Source organism: Bufo gargarizans, chromosome 1 (genome assembly GCF_014858855.1).
Source record: "Bufo gargarizans isolate SCDJY-AF-19 chromosome 1, ASM1485885v1, whole genome shotgun sequence".
In the NCBI taxonomy this organism is placed as follows: Eukaryota; Metazoa; Chordata; class Amphibia; order Anura; family Bufonidae; genus Bufo; species Bufo gargarizans.
In genome coordinates, this window is record NC_058080.1 from 294096076 (window position 1) to 294115144 (window position 19069).

A 19069-nucleotide genomic window follows, 5' to 3' on the forward strand; every position below is an offset into this window, starting at 1 on the left:
AAAGAAGGTAACATGAAAACAATCCTCAGGGAAAAGGCTTACCGGGCTGGAGGTGTCAGACGCCATTCTGCTGCGCCGCCTCTGAAGCTGCCGGTGTGTTCCCTGGCCCAAGGGAACGCCCAAAACCACTGCATCATACAATTCCCGGCCTGGGAACATTGAAAGAAGCCCGGGGTAGCCACCGCATGCCGGACTTATACCGAGAGGAGGGAAGAGCAATTCCCCTTGCTCTGCGACCCCTCCTTCTGCAGCGGCCCTCCAGACGAACTGGGACAACAAACCTAAAGGCCCTGCGCTTCCACAGCTGATCCACCACCTGCCTTGAAAAGGACAGGAAACAACTGGGGAAGGTCAGAGGGAGGGGGCCTTTTATTGGCTGATCTCATAGTTGTTTCCTGTCCCTGAGAAGGCGGGGTATCCGCCAGGTGGTGCCGTTGTGTTGTGGAGGGAAAAGGTGTATTACTAGGGCACACATAAAACTGTCAATATTGAGAAATAATCTGATTGCCCAGGGTAGCGCATTGCAGAGAACAAGTGCAAGACAACAAAACTCTTGGAGCCAGGAATGCAAGGCTCAGATTTTGGTGGGTGTTCATTTTAAGGTGGATTTACACTGCCCATGTAAAGGTGCCACAGGTCGCTCATTCAATGGTGAAACAATCTTTCATGTGGACATCTAAATCATCATTTCTAGGCAGAAGATTGCTATTTACACAGCACAATCTGCTGCCCAGAAACAATGAATCTGTATGGGGATGAGCGGTAGCAGTTGTTGGGAAGAAATGCCTACTTCCTGACAATGGCCTGCTCCTTCAGGCCGTGTAAAACTTGCCTTAATTGTGGATCATTGGCAGAGCATATAGAACAGGTAGGGTGGAAGACAGAGATGAGGGAGGAGCATTAGGGTGATGCACTATTATGGATAGCTTTGTTGGTGAGAGTAAGATTAAACGGGTTGCCTTGGTGGTCCAGCTCAGTCACATTTAAGTGAATCAGCCTAAGTATAACCCAGCCACTATCCAATAGTTGATATGTTGCGAGGAGGCCACGGAACTCACCCCGATGCGGCCTTCTCAAACAGCTGCAAGGATAAGTCATCAATTTCACACAACAGGACAACCCCTTTAAAATTTTACTCTATGCAGTGACTGGCAAAAAGGTAGAGGCATCAGTGTACTGGTTGGACAGAAAAATGAGCCTGAGGCATTTGGAAACAATGGCAAGGAGAGAATTTGGAGCAGGGCAGACCAAATAAGAGTGCGCTACAGTAATTTAAATGAGAATTAATTAGAGCAACAATAAGAGTTTTGTCCGTTTCCATAGTAAGAAAAGGATACATTTTGGAGATGTTTTTGAGCTTTAGGTAGCATAAGTGTGCAAGTGAATATAGAGAGCGAAGAAAAGAAATGGGTGAACACAGGCCCAAGACAATGGGTGTGCTGTCTAGAAGTTATGGTAGTACCACACACTGAAATTCAACAATACATGCAGATATTCTACCTGAAAATGCTACTGCAATATTAACATAATATACCGATGTTCCAACTTTTCTTTTCACCTTCTGATAAAACCCTATTCGATTATTGTTTACAGTAGAAGAGTGTTTTGTTTGACCAGACAAACAGGGTTAGCAATATCCTATTGTCATCAGTGAAGCAGTGCTCTTAAACCTTATTAAAGCAAGAAGGGACTAAGCCCCCACCACCAGGTGGCCGGGAAACTGCAAAGCAGGATTGCGCTCCGCTGTTTCAGTGGGTCCCATTGCAATGCATAGGAGCTACAGAAATAGTGGAGCACAGCAAGCTATGCTGTTTCTGTTGTCTGTTGGAGTGATACATTTGTCTGACTCCTTTCAGGACAATAAAAACAACAATAATAATAGTTAAAACCACCGCAGTCCATATATATAGCCAATGATGGCAATTAATATCTAAAAATATAATATAGTAAAATAGCTATTTTTTGGTGAACTGTGTCAGGTTCTGACATGTACACCCGATTCCTTCAGTATCTAAAAAGTATATTGCGCAATATCAGTTCACTCCACCAACAATGTCTCAGTGGATATATAATACGTCTCAAACACTCCTATAGTTATGTGTCCATAGGTGGCTTCTGTTGTATTGAGGTATTATTGCAGCGCTATATTAACAGATGTCAGGTTATTGTACACATATATGCTGTCCCTTCATTTCCGCATCAAATAGGCTGTAACAAACATTTGCAGTGTATCGCCAGTTAAGCAGATAGTGGCTATATGCCAATAGTGTCCAGTGAGAATACGGAAATCTTTAATCACGTATTGAGCATCATTCCAAAATATTCACATACAAGTGTCCATGTAGGGGTTAAAATCCAGTGACTCGCTTAAAAGTTGTGTCTATTATCTTCCCATACTGTACATGTGGGTTATAGTGGTCTTCTTACTCACGGTTTATTATCGAGGGATCGGGGTCCAGTGCCTGCCGTGGCGTCCCACCTGGTCTTCGGCTGTAATCTGCAATCTTACCTCCGAAAGTCCTCTCCTGCTTATAAAACAGTGTATAGCAGAGTTGGCTTGTGCGCTGGAGATCAGTCAGCGTGCCACATGGTTCATGGAAGCCGGCAATCTATCTCTTCACTTCAGATAGGAGTAATCCTGGAGTGCTCCATATAACATTGGGATTGGTTATAGGTGAGAGTTCATATTAGAACGTCCATACATAAAGGACATATAGACACCAAACGCGTTTCGGAACATACACCCTGTTCCTTCTTCAGTGGTCAAAAACATTACTATATTATATTTTTAGGTATTAATTGCCATCATTGGCTATATACGGACTGCGGTGGTTTGAACTATTCTTATTTTTATTGATTTCTCAAGTCACAGACTCAGTATTTTCAACATGCAATGATGTTTGTGGGGCAGTTCTAATATGAAACTACCATTTAACACGCAACCCAAAAAACTGTCCATATGATTAACTCTGACAGCAGTAGTCTAGTTTGGCTACTAGGTGAGGGCAGATCCATGTTATTTTTCTGGCACAAGGCCCTCACAAAACTGCTGTGCTCAACATGAAAAGTCACTAACAGCTACCAGCAACTATTTAGGACTTCTAAATATGCCTTGCTTAATCTCTTTTAGCTAAATACATATTTGCACGTAATCTTTCTTTTTTGGTTATGTGACATCAGCTGACTTTTTTCCAAAAAGAGAGAGAATTAGCAATCTTTTCCTCATTCTGTTGCTCCTATATTGGATACTTCAGTTTTGCTGAGTTATACTGACACTATGTGGCCAATTTGGTTATTGTATCAAAGTGTGCCCTTTATTTTAGTTTCTTGGGGGTACTGCTTTCTTGTTTTCTTCTTTAGATGTCCAGCATGGATTCTGGTCACACTCCAAGGAAACGTTTTGGGAAGAGAAAACACCCTGAAGGAATCGTGAGACAGCTGCCTGATGGTTATGAATATATTGCAGCCTGTGCCAGCCTGATGGCCCCTCTGGTTTCCCTCCATCTACTACGAGTGAAGCAATATGGCTAGATGTTCTTGAGTGCTACTCTATCCCAAAACATTTTTGGGATCCCAGCTGAATTAATTGATAGGGGACTTTCAAATAAGAAAGGTAAATCGTTATCTCAAGCAAGTGGAGGATGACGGCAGGGTTCCTTGCAAAGGAGATTGCTATCTCACAGTCCAGAAAGGTAGAATCTTCAGAAAAGAACTAAGTGCACTGAAAACACTGGCGTTAAGGGCAAAAAGAATTTGCTATTCGGCAGGTATCATTTGTCGGGATTTTTAACATATGCTATCCAGTTTCTATGCATTACTGTAGACCGATACATTACCCCAGTCAATATGTTTGTCTACATCAGAGTTTACATCATATATAAGTGATGATTACAGTATAGCCCATTATTATATACAAGAAAGAAGTCCATCCTTTCTATTCTCCAGGTGAGCAATTTCATGGTGACCATTGGAGTTCAAGAATGCATTATCTACAGATTTGCCATTTTCTTAGGAGGTTTAGACAAGGCAGCAACCTGTAACAGGACTTTCATTCATCATTTCCTTCTACCATCTTTATTTTCACAAGGTTGATAGCTTCCATTTCCACCTTGCAGAGTGAAAGTGGTTACTTGTCTACACTGGATTACAAATGATAGTTTCAAAAATATTTAGCATGATCTTTTTAGCTCTTAAAGAAAACCTTTCACAACAAAATATAATGCAATCTACAGGTAGCATGTTATAGAGCAGAAGGAGCTGAGCAGATTGATATATAGTTCAATGGGAATAGATTCAGTAAGACTAGCAATTTATACATTTATATCAATGCTCTGTCTGAACTTAAAAAGGGGTTGTCCAAGTTATTTTTATTTATGGGATAGGTCATCAATATCAGATCGGCGGGGGTCCAACACCCGGCTCCCCCGCCGATCAGTTGTTTGAAGAGAAGGCACACGCCATGCCAGTGCTGCCTTCTCTTCATCCGCAGCGGTGAGTAGGTATAATTACACCCAAGCTGTCCCATTCATTTCACTGGGACGGCTCGTTTCAATACACTTCTACAGGAGCGATCCATACCATTGAAATGAATGGGACAGCTTGGGTGTAATTACAACTGCTCACTGCTGCAGATGCTACTGTGAGCAGGTAAACAATGAAGGGGAGGCAGCGCTGGCACGCTTCTCTTCAAACAGCTGATCGAACCCCTGCTGATCTGATATTGATAACCTATCCTGAGGATAGGTCATCGATAAATATATCTTAGACAACCACTTTAAGACCACCTCTGTGTACAGCCATCAGTGACTGGCCGCTATCTCTGTATACACACTTAGGGTCCATTCACACGTCCGTTTTTTCTTTCCTGATCTGTTCCGTTTTTTCAGGAACAGATCAGGACCAGATCTGGACCCATTCATTTTCAATGGGTCCTGGAAAAAATCGGACAGCACAATGTGTGCTGTCCGTTTCCGTTGTTCCGTTCCGCATGTCCGTTTAAATATAAAACATGTCCTATTCTTGTCCTGAAAAATCGGATCCTGGTACAATACAAAGTCAATGGATCCGCAAAAAACGGATTACATTCGGATGTCATTCCGTATGTCATCCGTTTTTTGCGGATTCCGTTCCTGGAAACACATAATTTTTTTTTTTTTTTTTTTCAATTTTTTTTCAAAGAAATCCAAACAACTTTATTTGATTATTGAAATGTATACATGCTCCCGTTTTTTGCGGATCCGCAAAAAACGGATGACATACGGAAACATTTTCAGGAACAACGGATCCGCAAAAAACGGACCGTTTTTCAGGATGAAAAAAAACAGGACGTGTGAATGGACCCTAACAATGAGAATGCTATCACTGATAACACCTCTCACTGTGTATAACTATCCTGCAATGGAGGTCTATGCTCTTTAGTAAAGAGCCCCTCTTTTGTGTCAGACACAATGATAGCTGAAGATTGGTTTGACCATCACATGGGAACGTCACACCAGTCCTACTTTTGGGATTATAGTGCGGAGTGACAATGTACAGTAGCCGGACCACTCTAGACTTCATTTCAGGTACACTAACATTTCAGCTTTACAAAGATTTGGTTGTGGAACCAGTGGTACAGCCATTTCTTCAAAGTGTCCCAGGATCTGTTTTTCAACAGGACAATGCCAGGCCGCAGGTTGCTTGTGCTATATGAGCACTCAGCATAGCCTAAACATGCTACCATGACCTGCAACGTCTCTCATTGAGCATATCTGGGAAGTCATTAGTGTAGGACGTCAAACAGAAAGGCACGTGCAACATAAATTCATTTCTGTTAAAGCACCTACCCAACTGGGGAAGGGTTGCTTTGGGGCAACTCACCAGGTAGCCGTGCCTCACAGTACTGGTCTACAGTACATTTTCAAATCAATGTAGAACTAATTTGAAAAAAAGGTTGGAAGTTTTTTTTAACCAATATTTATAGAAATTTCCAAACAGAATTATACTGAATACTGTTAGCGACATCATGTGGCAGAGAGGAGTAATGCTATTTAAATTTAAAGTTCAGCACTTGAAGCAGATGAGAGGGAATACGGGGTAAGGCAAGTTGATTTACAAAAGTATCCAAAGAACATTCCTTCAGAGAAACAGCTCTAACCCGGATAGAAAGAAGTAGGAGGCACTAGTTAGTGAACACTGGAACAGGAGGATAAACATTCTGTAGCCATTCGTTTCAGAAACAGACACCCACAAAATCCCAGTATTATCTCTATCAGTGAAAAGGCAGCTCTTTTAGTTACCTCCTCCGTAGTTAACTAAGATGTATATGGGTAAAAGGATGGAGGATGTTTGGCTATGGACAAAGAAACCTATAAAAAGCGATCTTATTGATATGTAAATTACCTCTGTCAGGAGCCCAAGGGGTTGTCCCACGATCTCCTGGAACACAGCTGCGCCCATCGATCCGGAGCCCAGCACCGCCTACTACTTAATTTATTCATTGCACTATTCTGACGTCATGTAATATCTGCTATGTAGTCTTGCGCTTGCTGCGAGAAGATTCCTCCGCCTAGGAATGCCTTGCGCAGAGAGTCTTTTCTGGTCCGATCAGGGTGCGCCGGGAGCCGGTGCATGCGCAGTGGACGCCAGTGCCAGTAGTCCACACGGGCGCAGACTAGTGTCTCCACTGCGCCTGCGCGCGACTACGGAGCAGGCATTACATGACGTCAGGATAGTGTAGTGAATAAATTAAGTAGTAGGTGGTGCTGGGCGCGGCTGGGCTCCAGGAGATTGTGGGACAACCCCTTGGGCTCCTGACAGAGGTGATTTACATATGAATAAGATCGCTTTTTATAAGAATATAAGGCACACAGAGCATAAACAAAGGTAAACACTGCATGAAGACTAATGGACACAAATATCTACATATCATTAATCCTCGTGACAGAATGCCTTTAATGACCCCTTTAACATTTCCTTCTGCCATCCACACCCCAGGATATCATTAGCAAAAATAACACAATGTCAGAGAACAATATCAATATTGTATTCCAATTTTAATAAACTTGGTTCCATTTTCGCCAACATATAAATGCAAAAAAAAAAACGCCAGAGAACAGGTGCCAAAATGGTTGAAAGATGGCCATGAAAAAATGTGTGTGTCATATGAATTTAGCCTTAGAAATCTATTTTGGCAAAAATAGCAGAAAGTATTAGACCATGCTGGTTTGTTTGCAGTCTCTTACCAAGGAGAGACACTGAGTAGGAAAGGACGTTTTTAATGAAGACTCCCAAAATTAGGTTTACCTTTCATTTTAAAATTCAACAATGGTTGCAATGTACTCTTAAACTTCTTAATGAGCAGGCCTGAAAAGGTCTTAATGAACACTTAAAATACTTATTTAAAGGGAACCTGTCACCAGGATTTTGTGTATAGAGCTGAGGACATGGGATGCTAGATGGCCGCTAGCACATCCGCAATACCCAATCCCCATAGCTCTGTGTGCTTTTATTGTGTAAAAAAACGATTTGATACATATGCAAATTAACCTGAGATGAGTCCTGTCCCTGACTCTTCTCAGATACAGGACTCATCTAAGGTTAATTTGCATATGAATCAAATCGGGTTTTTTACAAAATAAAAGCACACAGAGCTATGGGGACTTGGTATTGCGGATGTGCTAGCGGCCATCTAGCAACCCATGTCCTCAGCTCTATACACAAAATCCCGGTGACAGGTTCCCTTTAAGCAACATAAGCAAGATAAGAATTGAGCCAACATGAGAGAGAGAGAGAGGTCAGAGACATCTGCTGTCAGCTGAGCTGTCGGACAGAACACAGTAAGAGCACAGAGCATGCTACTAGAAAATCTGAAGACTGTAGAAAGAAAGGGGCTCAACATTTTTAATAAAGACTGATCGAAAAAATGATATTCTAGCTCAAAATCAATACAATGCAATAAAACCTGCCCCTAAAGGAGTATATAACCTTTAAAGCGAACCTTTCACCAGGATTTCACATAATAAACTTACCAGTACCTTATAGCTATCCTCATTGTGTTTCAATGCATTATTGTGCAGCTTTCCTGGGATGGATATTCATGAAAAAAAAACTGAGTTATAAAGTCCTGTCTCCAGCTCCTGACACTAAAGTTAAAATGTGAAATAAACCAATTTATAACATTCTCAACTTTTTGATTTTGCTCCAAATGGACTTCAGAGGGTTTTCTGGGATTACCCCGTTTTTTAACAGATATGATCATGTAGTTGGTTATTTCATGTAGATCTTTCCCATGCTTTTTCCAATTTGAACTATCATTACCCATGCATGTAGCACTTGCGGTTGCCTATCCCATTATGCACTTCTCATTTCTCTACCACAGCAACAGCACCACCCGTAACAACACCCAGCTAATTTGTAGCCGCCTCCCACCCAGCTAGTTACATAGACACTCCCCCATCACTGCGCCTGTTGCTGCTTTGACACGTCCACACAGGAAATGAGAGCTGCGTGGACATGGTCATGTGACCACAGCCAGAATGGAAGACAGGAACAATAAAGGTAAAAGACATACACTACAGAATTACACCTACCTTCATAGATTATTACTTAAAAATATATTCAGACAAACTGGAAACCCTCCAATGCAACATGACTTGACTTAGAAGCCAAAAGGGATGGGGAACCAACAGGGAGGTACGGTATGTTAACAGAGCAGAATAAATCAAGGGGTTGTACAGTGGCATGCAAAAGTTTGTGCACCCTGTTGGTTCCTACAGTTACTCTGAACAGTTAAGCAAGTTGAACATAAAATGATCTCCAAAAGGCATAAAGTTAAGGCCTCATGCACACGGCCGTTGTTTGGGTCCGCATCCGAGCTGCCATTTTGGCGGCTCGGATGCGGACCCATTCACTTCATTGGGGCCGCAAAAGATGCTGGACAGCACTCCGTGTGCTGTCCGCATCCATTGCTCCGTTCCGTGGCCCCGCAAAAAAAATATAGCATGTCCTATTCTTGTCCGCACTTTGCGGACAAGAATAGGCATTATATTGATGGCCGCCCGTTCCGTAAATTGCAGAAGGCACATGGGTGGCTTCCGTTTTTTGCGGATCCGCGGTTTGCGGACCGCAAAAAAACAGAATGGTCGTGTGCATGAGGCCTAAGGAAAAAGGACCAAAAGCAAAAGCTTGGGATCCCTGCATGGTTAGTACTGAGTAGCACCTCCTTTGGCAAGTATCACAGTTTGTAAATGCTTTTAGTAGCCAGCCAAGAGTCTTTCAATTCCTGTTTGAGATATTTTCATCCATTCTTCCTTGAAAAAGTCTGCTTTTCTGAGATCTAGCCACAGATTTTCAATGATATTCAGATCAAGGGACCGTGAGGGCCATGGTAAAACCTTGCGCATTCTGAGGTAGTTTCAGGTTGCTACTTCCTGGACAACCCCTTTCATTTTTCCACAAGGGGTAATAGGAGAAACCCGAAAGAAGTTATTGCATTTTTGGAAACTATACCCCTCAAGAAATATATCTAGGGGTGAAGTGAGCATTTGACTGACCCCACAGATATTTCACAGAATGTAATAATACTGGGCTTGAAAATGACAAATGTCATGTTGCCTTAGCCCTAGATTTTTCATTTTCACAATAGGCAAGAAGAGGGAAAAAAAAAAAAAATGAAAAGAATCCTACACTTTTCTGCACAATTTCTCCTGAGTAAGGCAGTACCTCAAATATGGTTCTTAACTACTGTATGGGTACATTGCAGGGCGCAGAAAGGAAGAAGCACCTTCCGGTTTTGCCCGATTTTAGGGCACCTTGTTGCATTTGAAAAAACCATGTGGTACCAGTGCAATGGAAAACCTCAAAAAGTGACCATTTAGAAAACTATACCTCTCTAAGAATTCACCTTAGAGCGCATTGATTGTGTGACCCCCAAGATTTCATAGAATTCTTTAAGACTGGGATGTGAAATGGTAATAGGAGAAAAAGCACAGCACATTTTGTTACACAATTTCTCCCAAGCACGGTACCACCTCCTATGTCAGGGTTTCTCAACTCTGGTCCTCGGGAGCCACCTACCGTTCAGGATTTGAGAATATCCCACAGAATGAATACCTGTGGTAAGTCATGATGCATGAACACTAAATTATTAAGGAAATCCTGAAAACATGACTGGTAGGTGGGTCCTGGGGACCAGAGTATACAACACGGCATGATAATTGCAGAGGCTCTGAGGTGCAAATAAAAAAGAAAACCAGAGATGTTGATCACCCAGCTTCATGTCCCAGTTTTATCATGGGTAACAAAGAAGCCACAGTGCCATTGGTAGATGGGCATGAGTCTTTATACATCATCCCACTGCTCCATGCACAGAGTTGGTTTGCTTTTACATCTCTGCCATGGTAGCACCTGTACTTTCATACTGTTTGTAGATGTTGGTCTAATTTTGTTTTGGCAGTCTTGTCCTGAACTGGCTTTATAGGAGTGTGTATGTAAAGTAATAAAGTGAAGAGAAGGAGACAACATGGACACTAAAGAGATTCCCTAATACTAACTGAAAGGACTGGTGAGAAAGAGCAGGCCTGGAACTGCAAGACACTGACAAGGCAAAGTGTATATCTCTCTATATTTTTGGATGGTTTGACTGTATGCTGTCAAAGTATTTGACATCAACTTTTGCACATTAAAAGCATTTTTGAAAAAAAAAAAAATTAAATTCCCAATTATTTTTAATTTAGTTAAGGCGTTGAGTGTGGTCTTGTTTTATGTGGGAAGAGGTGACTGTTTTTCAGTACCATTTTGGGGTATGTAACAGTTTTTGATTGCTTTATATTATGTTTTTTTACAAAGAACAGAAGACAGTTCTGGGACAGTTTTTTCCCTTTTTTTGTGGTAAAATGTAATGTGCATGCTGCTATGGGCATGGTGAGACAAAAAAACAACAACAATTTTTAAAACAAACTTTCTTAAACTTTAATTTTTTTTTAAACATTTCAAATTTTTTCTTTAAATTTCAGTCCCAACATGGGACTTGAACGGCTGTAATACATTATACTTGCCAGTTTTACACAGTTACTTTCCCTATTAGACAACACCTGAACATTTTGCACCATTTGGATAGCCATGAACGTCCATGCACCGAAGATTAGTAAGGATTTATCACAGGCCGGGTGAGTGATGCCAGGGCCTACTAAACTTCTCCACAGGATAGACCTGGATGCCTTTGTAAGGTCTACGGCTGCTATAAAAACCATTGGTACCCAACAATCACATCATTGGGACCAATGGGGTACAGAGGGTGTTACCTCCCTCTGTAAGCCACTTAGATGTAGAAGTCAGCATCTAAGGGGTTAAATGGCTGAGTCAACTCTGATACCAGCTATTACAGCAGCAGCCTGGCCGTCAATCACAGCAAGACCCCGTCAGTGATTGTGCAGACACAGCTCCCGTGCCTCCCCCCCCCGATCACCCCGCTGCATATGTACAGTGTATTGGGAACGCTCCTTGCCTACAGCACCGTATATGTACAGCGGATGTCGGATAAGGTTAACATTACTTAGTAATAACAAAAATATAGCTGTCCCTTGCTATATACAACATAGATAAAACTTTAACCTTTTGTGAATAAAGCAACCATGTTTAAAAAATTGTAGACCAGCACCGCCTCCTCGTCTTGAAGATTGGTTATAGTGCAGCTATTTGCTGAAAAACAAAGATGTTACAGCAAATTAATTACAGTTTTTTTGCAATCAAAACTTCAAATCCACAAATATATAGATTGCATAATTTAACCCTGGTAGCCAGATTTTTTTTTTTTACATTTTTGACATGCACAAATACTAAGGATAATTTCACCCAAGCAAGTTTTCCATCCACACACAGGCACACTTGCATCTGCCAAGCATACATATGTTATGTATGGGGTGAGTGGAGTAAGTAGCTGACAGATATCACTGGTGGATGCTTAATTCCTGAGAACAAAATATTCCGGCATGAACTCCAGCAATCTGACCCTTCTCCCATTGCAACAGTGTTGCTGGACCACCCATACCAAAGTACATGGTTGAGCAGACCAGATGAAATAAGTAGAGTCTGCTAATATACATTTAATGTGAATTGGCAGCTGAATTGGCAGCAAAAGAACCTGCATGCCTTGAAACACAAATGAGTCATGCACCAAACCAACCTGGTTTAAATGACAAACTAGGGGTTGTCCTACCACAACATTCTATCCACTATCCATAGACTAGGGAATAAGCGTCTGATCGATAGGGGTCCAACTACCGTAGCCCCAGCTGAGCATGAGAATGGGGGCTTTATGTTACCCTGTTTGAATGAAGCATCAGCTACACATGTGCCCTGCCGCTCCATATAACTCCATGGGACTGCTGAAAACAGAAGAGTGTTATACTTTGCTAATGAAGTACCGGTCCCAGACATCTGAATGGAGCAGCAGAGATCTTGTTCTCGTGAACTTCAGGGGTCCAAGCTACTGGACATATATTCCCTATCTTATGCATGTGTTTGTCGTGGGAAAATACCTTTATGAATGGAAATATTGAATATGTTTGCTCAATCTTTCTACTAGGATTTATAGAATACAGTATTTGTTTATAGTGCTTTGCATCTGGATTTTGATGTTCTTCTCTTTCTATGCAGAATATTATCCCTTCCAGGTGCCATGGTAAGCTCTCTGCTAAGCTGTGCATGAGCTCATTAGGGAGTATGTGAAAATTCTATTCACCTAAATAGAATCTCTATTATAGAGGTTTTTACAGTTCTTTTGAACTGATGATCGATCCTGTGGATAGATCATCAGCATCTGATCGGTGGGAATTTGGCACCCAGGATCCCCGCCGATCAGATGTTTGAGAAGGCAGCGGAGCTGGCAGCAGCGTTGCAGCCTTCTCTCCGTTTCCCTCAGGTCCAATGACGTCACGACTAGTATCACAACTATTAAAATATATTTTAAAAAATTCCTGTGCAGTGAACACCGTAACAGAAAAAAAGAAAAACATGCAATTCACAGTCTAAACAGTGATTTAACAGTTGTACGTACCACAAAAATGCTAACCAATAAAAAGTACAGTTTCTCCCCCCCCAAAAAAAAACAAGCCCTCATACAGCTCTGTGGCCGGAAATAGGTATATATAAATAAAAAAAAGTTATGTCAGTCAGAAAACAGGGACGCAAAGAAAAATTTTATTTTTTGTACTCACCGTAAAATCCTTTTCTCGTAGTAGGCATTGGGGGACACAGCACCATGGGTATATGTCCAGCTACCACTAGGAGGCGACACTAGACATAAAAAAAAGTGTTGGCTCCTCCCCATTGGGCTATACCCTCTCCACAGACACTAGGCAGATCAGTTTGTACCAAAAGAAGTAGGAGAGAGAAGAAAGGCAAGGAACCAACAACTCCCGTACCGGGAAAGATCAAGAGACCAGCCCAGAGAAGCGGAAGTAAAAAACATAGGGTGGGATCTGTGTCCCCCAATGCCTACTACGAGAAAAGGATTTTACGGTGAGTACAAAAAATCCAATTTTCTCGTGCATGGCATTGGGGGACACAGCACCATGGGACGTCCCAAAGCAGTCCCCGAGGGTGGGAAAAGAACAGCCATGCCACCTGTTGGGCATACAAGTGCGGGAGAACCATGGGACCCAACAGGAAAAAAGCACGGAATAGGCAGGAAGCCTCATAACAAGGAAGAAACCCCAAGGAAGCCACCGTGACGACTGCCAGCACCCCAGGACAAATGCCTGAGAGAATGACCCAAATGCAAGAAGAAGGCAAACGGAAACACCCAGGTCAGCCTAAGGCTGGAGAGAAAGTAGGACAGCACCGCGAATTGGCGCTACCAAACATCCTAATTGTCTCATGCGAAAGCACAAACACCCTGAGGCCAATCCTGACGGGCCAGGGGGGCAAGGGAACATGGAACCACTGAAGGCCAAACGAGTGAGGTAAGCCATAGCAAGGCTCACTGTGAAGGAAGGAGGTCTCCCCTCACCGCCAAGCAGGTGAAGAAGATAAGCGCCCTATTGAAAGGAAAAAATCCCAAAAGGCGCTAAGGGAAACCGCCAACCCTTGGAATGGGAGAGGGTTGTAAGTAAAGGCCAGGAAAAAAGATAAGCCCTGCATCCCAAAACCAGGAGACGAGGGACGAGCCTCTGAAAACAAAATATCGCTGAGAAGCGCAAGACCGGAGAAAACTATTTAAGTATCAGGGAGGTGCAAGCCCAGGAAGGCTCAGCAGGGGCACACTGGACTGAGGGACATGGGAGGAGAAGGAGAGTACTCCCAACAGCCTAAGGAGGAATGATCCACAAGGAGGAGGAAGTCCCTCCCGAAGGAGACCATAAGGCGGAAATGCAAACCGTAGCACTAAACCACTCAACACCAGGAACTTGACGTGGGAGGATGGGAAGATGGATACGAATCCCAAGAGGTCCACAAGGCTATTGGAACCCACAAGGGGAACAATCAACCCAGGCCCCTCCCAAACAACGATTATCATACAGAACCTGTGTGGTCAAATGAACAGGGACAAGGAATCCAGAAAGGAGTACCCACAATGGTCTCCCAAGGAACCGGGAACTGAACCACCAGAGGACAACAAAAACCAGAAGAAGATCCAAGAAAAAATGAAAAGAATCACCATATGGGAAAGAATTTGCCATGGACAACTAGCAATTCCAAGAATAATGGCTAGCAATCTGCATACATTGTCCCGGGGAGGGCAAGTACAGCAGCTTGGGTTGTACCACTAAAACAACAGACACCCATATGCATAAGGAATAGCGAAGTCGCTATAAAGGAAACAGGAGTGACTACACGAAATGTAGAAACCAGCTGCGACCAACATACAGAAGACTCCCAGGGGGAGAGAGTACCAGACAGGCGCAGACAATAGCAAGGTCCCAGGGGACTGCCCTCTGTTAGATAGTACAACTAAGCAGAGAATATAACATAGAAGAGGATTCTTTACTGTAAGAGCAGTGAGACTATGAAACTCTCTGTCTGAGGAGGTGGTGATGGTGAGTACAATAAAGGAATTCAAGAGGGGCCTGGATGTATTTCTGGAGTTTAATAATATTACAGGCTATAGCTACTAGAGAGGGGTCGTTGATCCAGGGAGTTATTCTGATTGCCTGATTGGAGTCGGGAAGGAATTTTTTATTCCCCTAAAGTGAGGAAAATTGGCTTCTACCTCACAGTTTTTTTTGTTTTTTTTTTCCTTCCTCTGGATCAACTTGCAGGATGACAGGCCGAACTGGATGGACAAATGTCTTTTTTCGGCCTTATGTACTTTGTTACTAATATAAGGGAACACCCGGACCCCGAAGGAACCACGGAACCCTGTCCAATGCCAGAGCAATCAGCAGAAAATTCACCTGCCAGGCAGGTGTGTGGCGCTAAGTGGTTCTGTCCCTGACTCGTCAGGCAGGAAGGCCAGCGAGGATAATGTCGCTGACCCTCAATATCTCATCCGGTAAGGGAGAAATAGTGCCGCAAGGTACACCATAAGGCCAGACAGGAGCAACGGCAACAGCCTCCGGAGATAGTGAAGGTACTCAACCCATGAAGGGAACAAGGTGGTAGCCTGGTGCCCACAAGAACCAAACAGAGGCAATTGCAACAGCAATTGAGAGTGGCCTCTATATCTCGCCGGAAGGGAAAAATAGTGCCGCACGGAACACAATAGAGCCCGCCAGGGATACTGGATACAGCATCAGGAGATGGTGTAGGTACTCTACCCATGAAGGGAGCAAGGTGGCTGGAAACAGACAGGTGCAATTGCTACGGCAATTGACAGCGGCCGGTATATCTCGCCTGGTAGGGGGAAATAGTGCCGCATGGAACACCATTAAGCCAGTCAGGAGTAATGGCTACAGCACCTGGAGTAGGTGTAGGAGCTCTACCTATGAAAGTAACAAGGCGGCTGGAAACGGACAGATGTAATCGCCACGGCAATAGAAGCCGGCCTGTATTCTCTGGTACAGGCACTACAAAAGAACCATTTAGGAGGCCAAGGGGGGTAACCAACCCTACAAGAGGCGTTTGTCTGAATTATCAGCTTGCCCCTGGATAGGGGAACCAGGAATGTCTGTCGTGTACAGCCTACGAGGGCGTACGTACCAGAGACACCGCGTAGGCGTCCCAGTTGCTAAGCACGGTGACGGCTGCCTTACCTGCAGTAATTACCTGTGCAGGCACCAGAGGGGCACCAAACCCGGGAAGATCGCCTGATGCTCTGTTCCGAGGGAATCGGTGCAGAGGTGTCCCCAGAGGCAACTGACGGAAAAGGCTTCGACACCAGCCTCCGGCCTGTCCAGGGGGGACCCGAGGATGCCGAGGAGGGGTGGAAGCTAGTTGAGACCACTAGAGGTTGGTCCGTGGGCTACTCCTTGCGTGACCCTGTAACTGCGCGTGAGCGTGGCCCATTTGCAGGGAGGACCCTGGGGTGGGGAGGGGGAGAGGAGACCGCAATTTACAGTTAGCGCTCCAGCGACTCAGCCAGGGATTGGGCGAGTAAGGCAAGGTTCCCATGGCTCGACATGGAGGGAGCCCATTCAGGGGGGACCTACACACAATGGAAACCTACGTAGACAACGGACGCACGCGAAATACATGGCGATCCGATAGGGAGGCTGGGAGAGGAGGCCCTCATAGAGCAGCAAGGCTGTCCCATCTGTCCCCAGATGCCACTTTCCCAAAAGGTGCTGCAGCAGCTATAGAGCAGGTGGAATGGCTGCAGGAGAACGCAGCAATTGAGAGGGGAGGAAGGGGGGCTGCAGAGCAATTCAGCCAGAGGCTGCCTACCACAAAACTCATTTCAAACATATGCAGAATCTGCACACTTTGCTCTATGGTGTGGAGGACTGGGCTCATTACCCTGCCCCAAATTATCATATTTATGTATATGATTAAAGCATCCAGGAGGGGTGAATTTAACACTGGGGTAAATAATATAATTAAAATGGAGGGTTAAATGTATTTTTATTTATTATTATTTTTTTAAATACATCTCTCTCAATAGTTATGTAGCTACTGAATGAGACAGAAGGGATGCCGTTAACATATATATCTCCTTGAGAAGCCAATTTTACCCTAAAGGGTTAATTCAACCTGTAATCTAAACTGTGTCCTGTCACTTCTCTTATCTCTCTGCTGACTGCCTGTCCCTTGACCTCATCACTGCTGCAGCCTGGTCATCAGCCTCAGTGTAAACTGTTCTTTTAACTCAAAGAATCGAATGAGTCTACAGACTCCCTCCTGTACAGTGTGTGACTCAGAGCTGCTTGTCTGAGCTCTGATTGGTTGCAGGCCGGGTGGGAGGGGCTGGCTTCCACTCTAAGATCAAATTACACTCCTCCCTGCTGCCAACGTCTCTGTGCTCTGAGCTGATCCGTTTGAACAGCTCAGTCAGAGGATTCCGGGACATACTATTTCACATGCAGGCGTCAGGAAGCCGCTATCTAATAGCGGGAGACCCCCTGAACGTCCGGGAGACTTGAGATCCCTGCTACCAGACCCCGGGAGATGTGCAGTGCACCCCAGCAGGAGAGCAGAAGACCGGCAAAGAGCAGGAGCCGACAGCCGAAGGAAGAAACGCCCCTCAGAGAGAGCAGGGAACATGGGGCTGGATTGGCAGGCAAGAGAGGCCCCTCCCAGGCTTCCCCCACGGAGGGGAGGGGACAGAGTAAGCCCGGGAAAGAGAGAAAGAGGGCGGGGAGTTGCGGCCTAGTAGGCCCGAAAAGCCGGGGCCTAAATTAGTGGAGCGCGGCCGGGAGCGATCGCGCAAGTCCCCCAGATCTGCTGTGACGAACGGGGGCCAGGTGGGGCAGAGAACTTAAGAAGCGACCCCCAGAGAGCAAAAAAGAAACAGAAGGCCAGGGGGCTTCTGGGGCCAGGATACGGAGAGGCCTCTCCTGAGAGATGTAGGTACCCTGGAAGGTAGAGGGGGGAACGAGGCCAGGCCCGGGGAGGAGGGTGGGAGACCCTAATCTAACATGCTTACCATCAGACGTCTTCAGGCGCAGCAGTAACCACCCCCTCGGCGGACTCAACACGGGAACCGTGGGACTGCCGGAATTCCACTGCGGAAGCAGATTTGAGGACTGGGTGGCTGCCAGGTACCCGAGTACGCGCCCGCAGGGGGGCAACTAAAGTGGAACACGATGGAGCCAGCCCTGCAGCAGGCCGGAACCTGCAGAGAAGAGAAGAAAAAATGTTTGAAGAAAAGATAAAATAAAAAAGTAGCAGGATGAACTGCACAAAAAGCAGGTCAGGTCTGCCTCCTATGGACACTAGAACAAGACTGATCTGCCTAGTGTGTGTGGAGAGGGTATAGCCCAACGGGGAGGAGCCAACACTTTTTTTTTATGTCTATCGTTGCCTCCTAGTGGTAGTTGGACATATACCCATGGTGCTGTGTCCCCCAAACATTTTGATGTTTTCAAAGGCTATTTTTATTTTATTAGTAAACCAAAAGAAAACTATACAAGTTTGGTATCACTACATTTGTACCGAGTCGCAGAATAAGGACGTCATGTCATTTTAGCGCACAGTGAATGCAGCGATGTCAAAACCCCAAAAACATTGGTTGAATTTAATTTTATTTTTTTCCCACTTTACAATAACAGACCAGGTAAATTAAATGGTGCCCTTAAAAAAAACGAGATTTTTGTATAACTTACCAGTAAAATCTCTTTCTCGCTCTTTCCTTGGGGGACACAGAAGACCTTGGGTATAGCTCATCTCCCTAGGAGGCGTGACACTAAGTGAAAACTGTTAAGCCCCTCCTCCATCAGCTATACCCTCAGCCTGGAGAGAGAGACTGCCAGTTGCGTGTCCAAGTAGTGAGAAAAGGCAAAGACCAACAAGTGGAAACAACAAGCCAACTACCCAACGGGTAAACAAAACTCGGAAACCGTGCAGAAAAAAACCAATGAATGGGTGGGTGCTGTGTCCCCCAAGGAAAGAGCGAGAAAGAGATTTTACTGGTAAGTTATACAAAAATCTCGTTTTCTCGCCCAATTTCCTTGGGGGACACAGAAGACCTTGGGACGTTCAAAAGCAGTCCAAG

General features: G+C 44.4%; 1 protein-coding gene across 1 annotated transcript in view; it reads right to left on the reverse strand.

The window, feature by feature from the left end:
• Positions 1-10967: 10967 nt before the first annotated feature.
• Positions 10968-19069, reverse strand: part of CENPC (centromere protein C) — a 37127-nt gene continuing 29025 nt past the window's right edge. Inside the window, exon 6 of the mRNA XM_044304554.1 lies at positions 10968-11679. Coding sequence (XP_044160489.1) covers positions 11588-11679 — 92 coding nt within the window. The 3' untranslated portion in view covers positions 10968-11587. The remainder of the gene's footprint in view (positions 11680-19069) is intronic.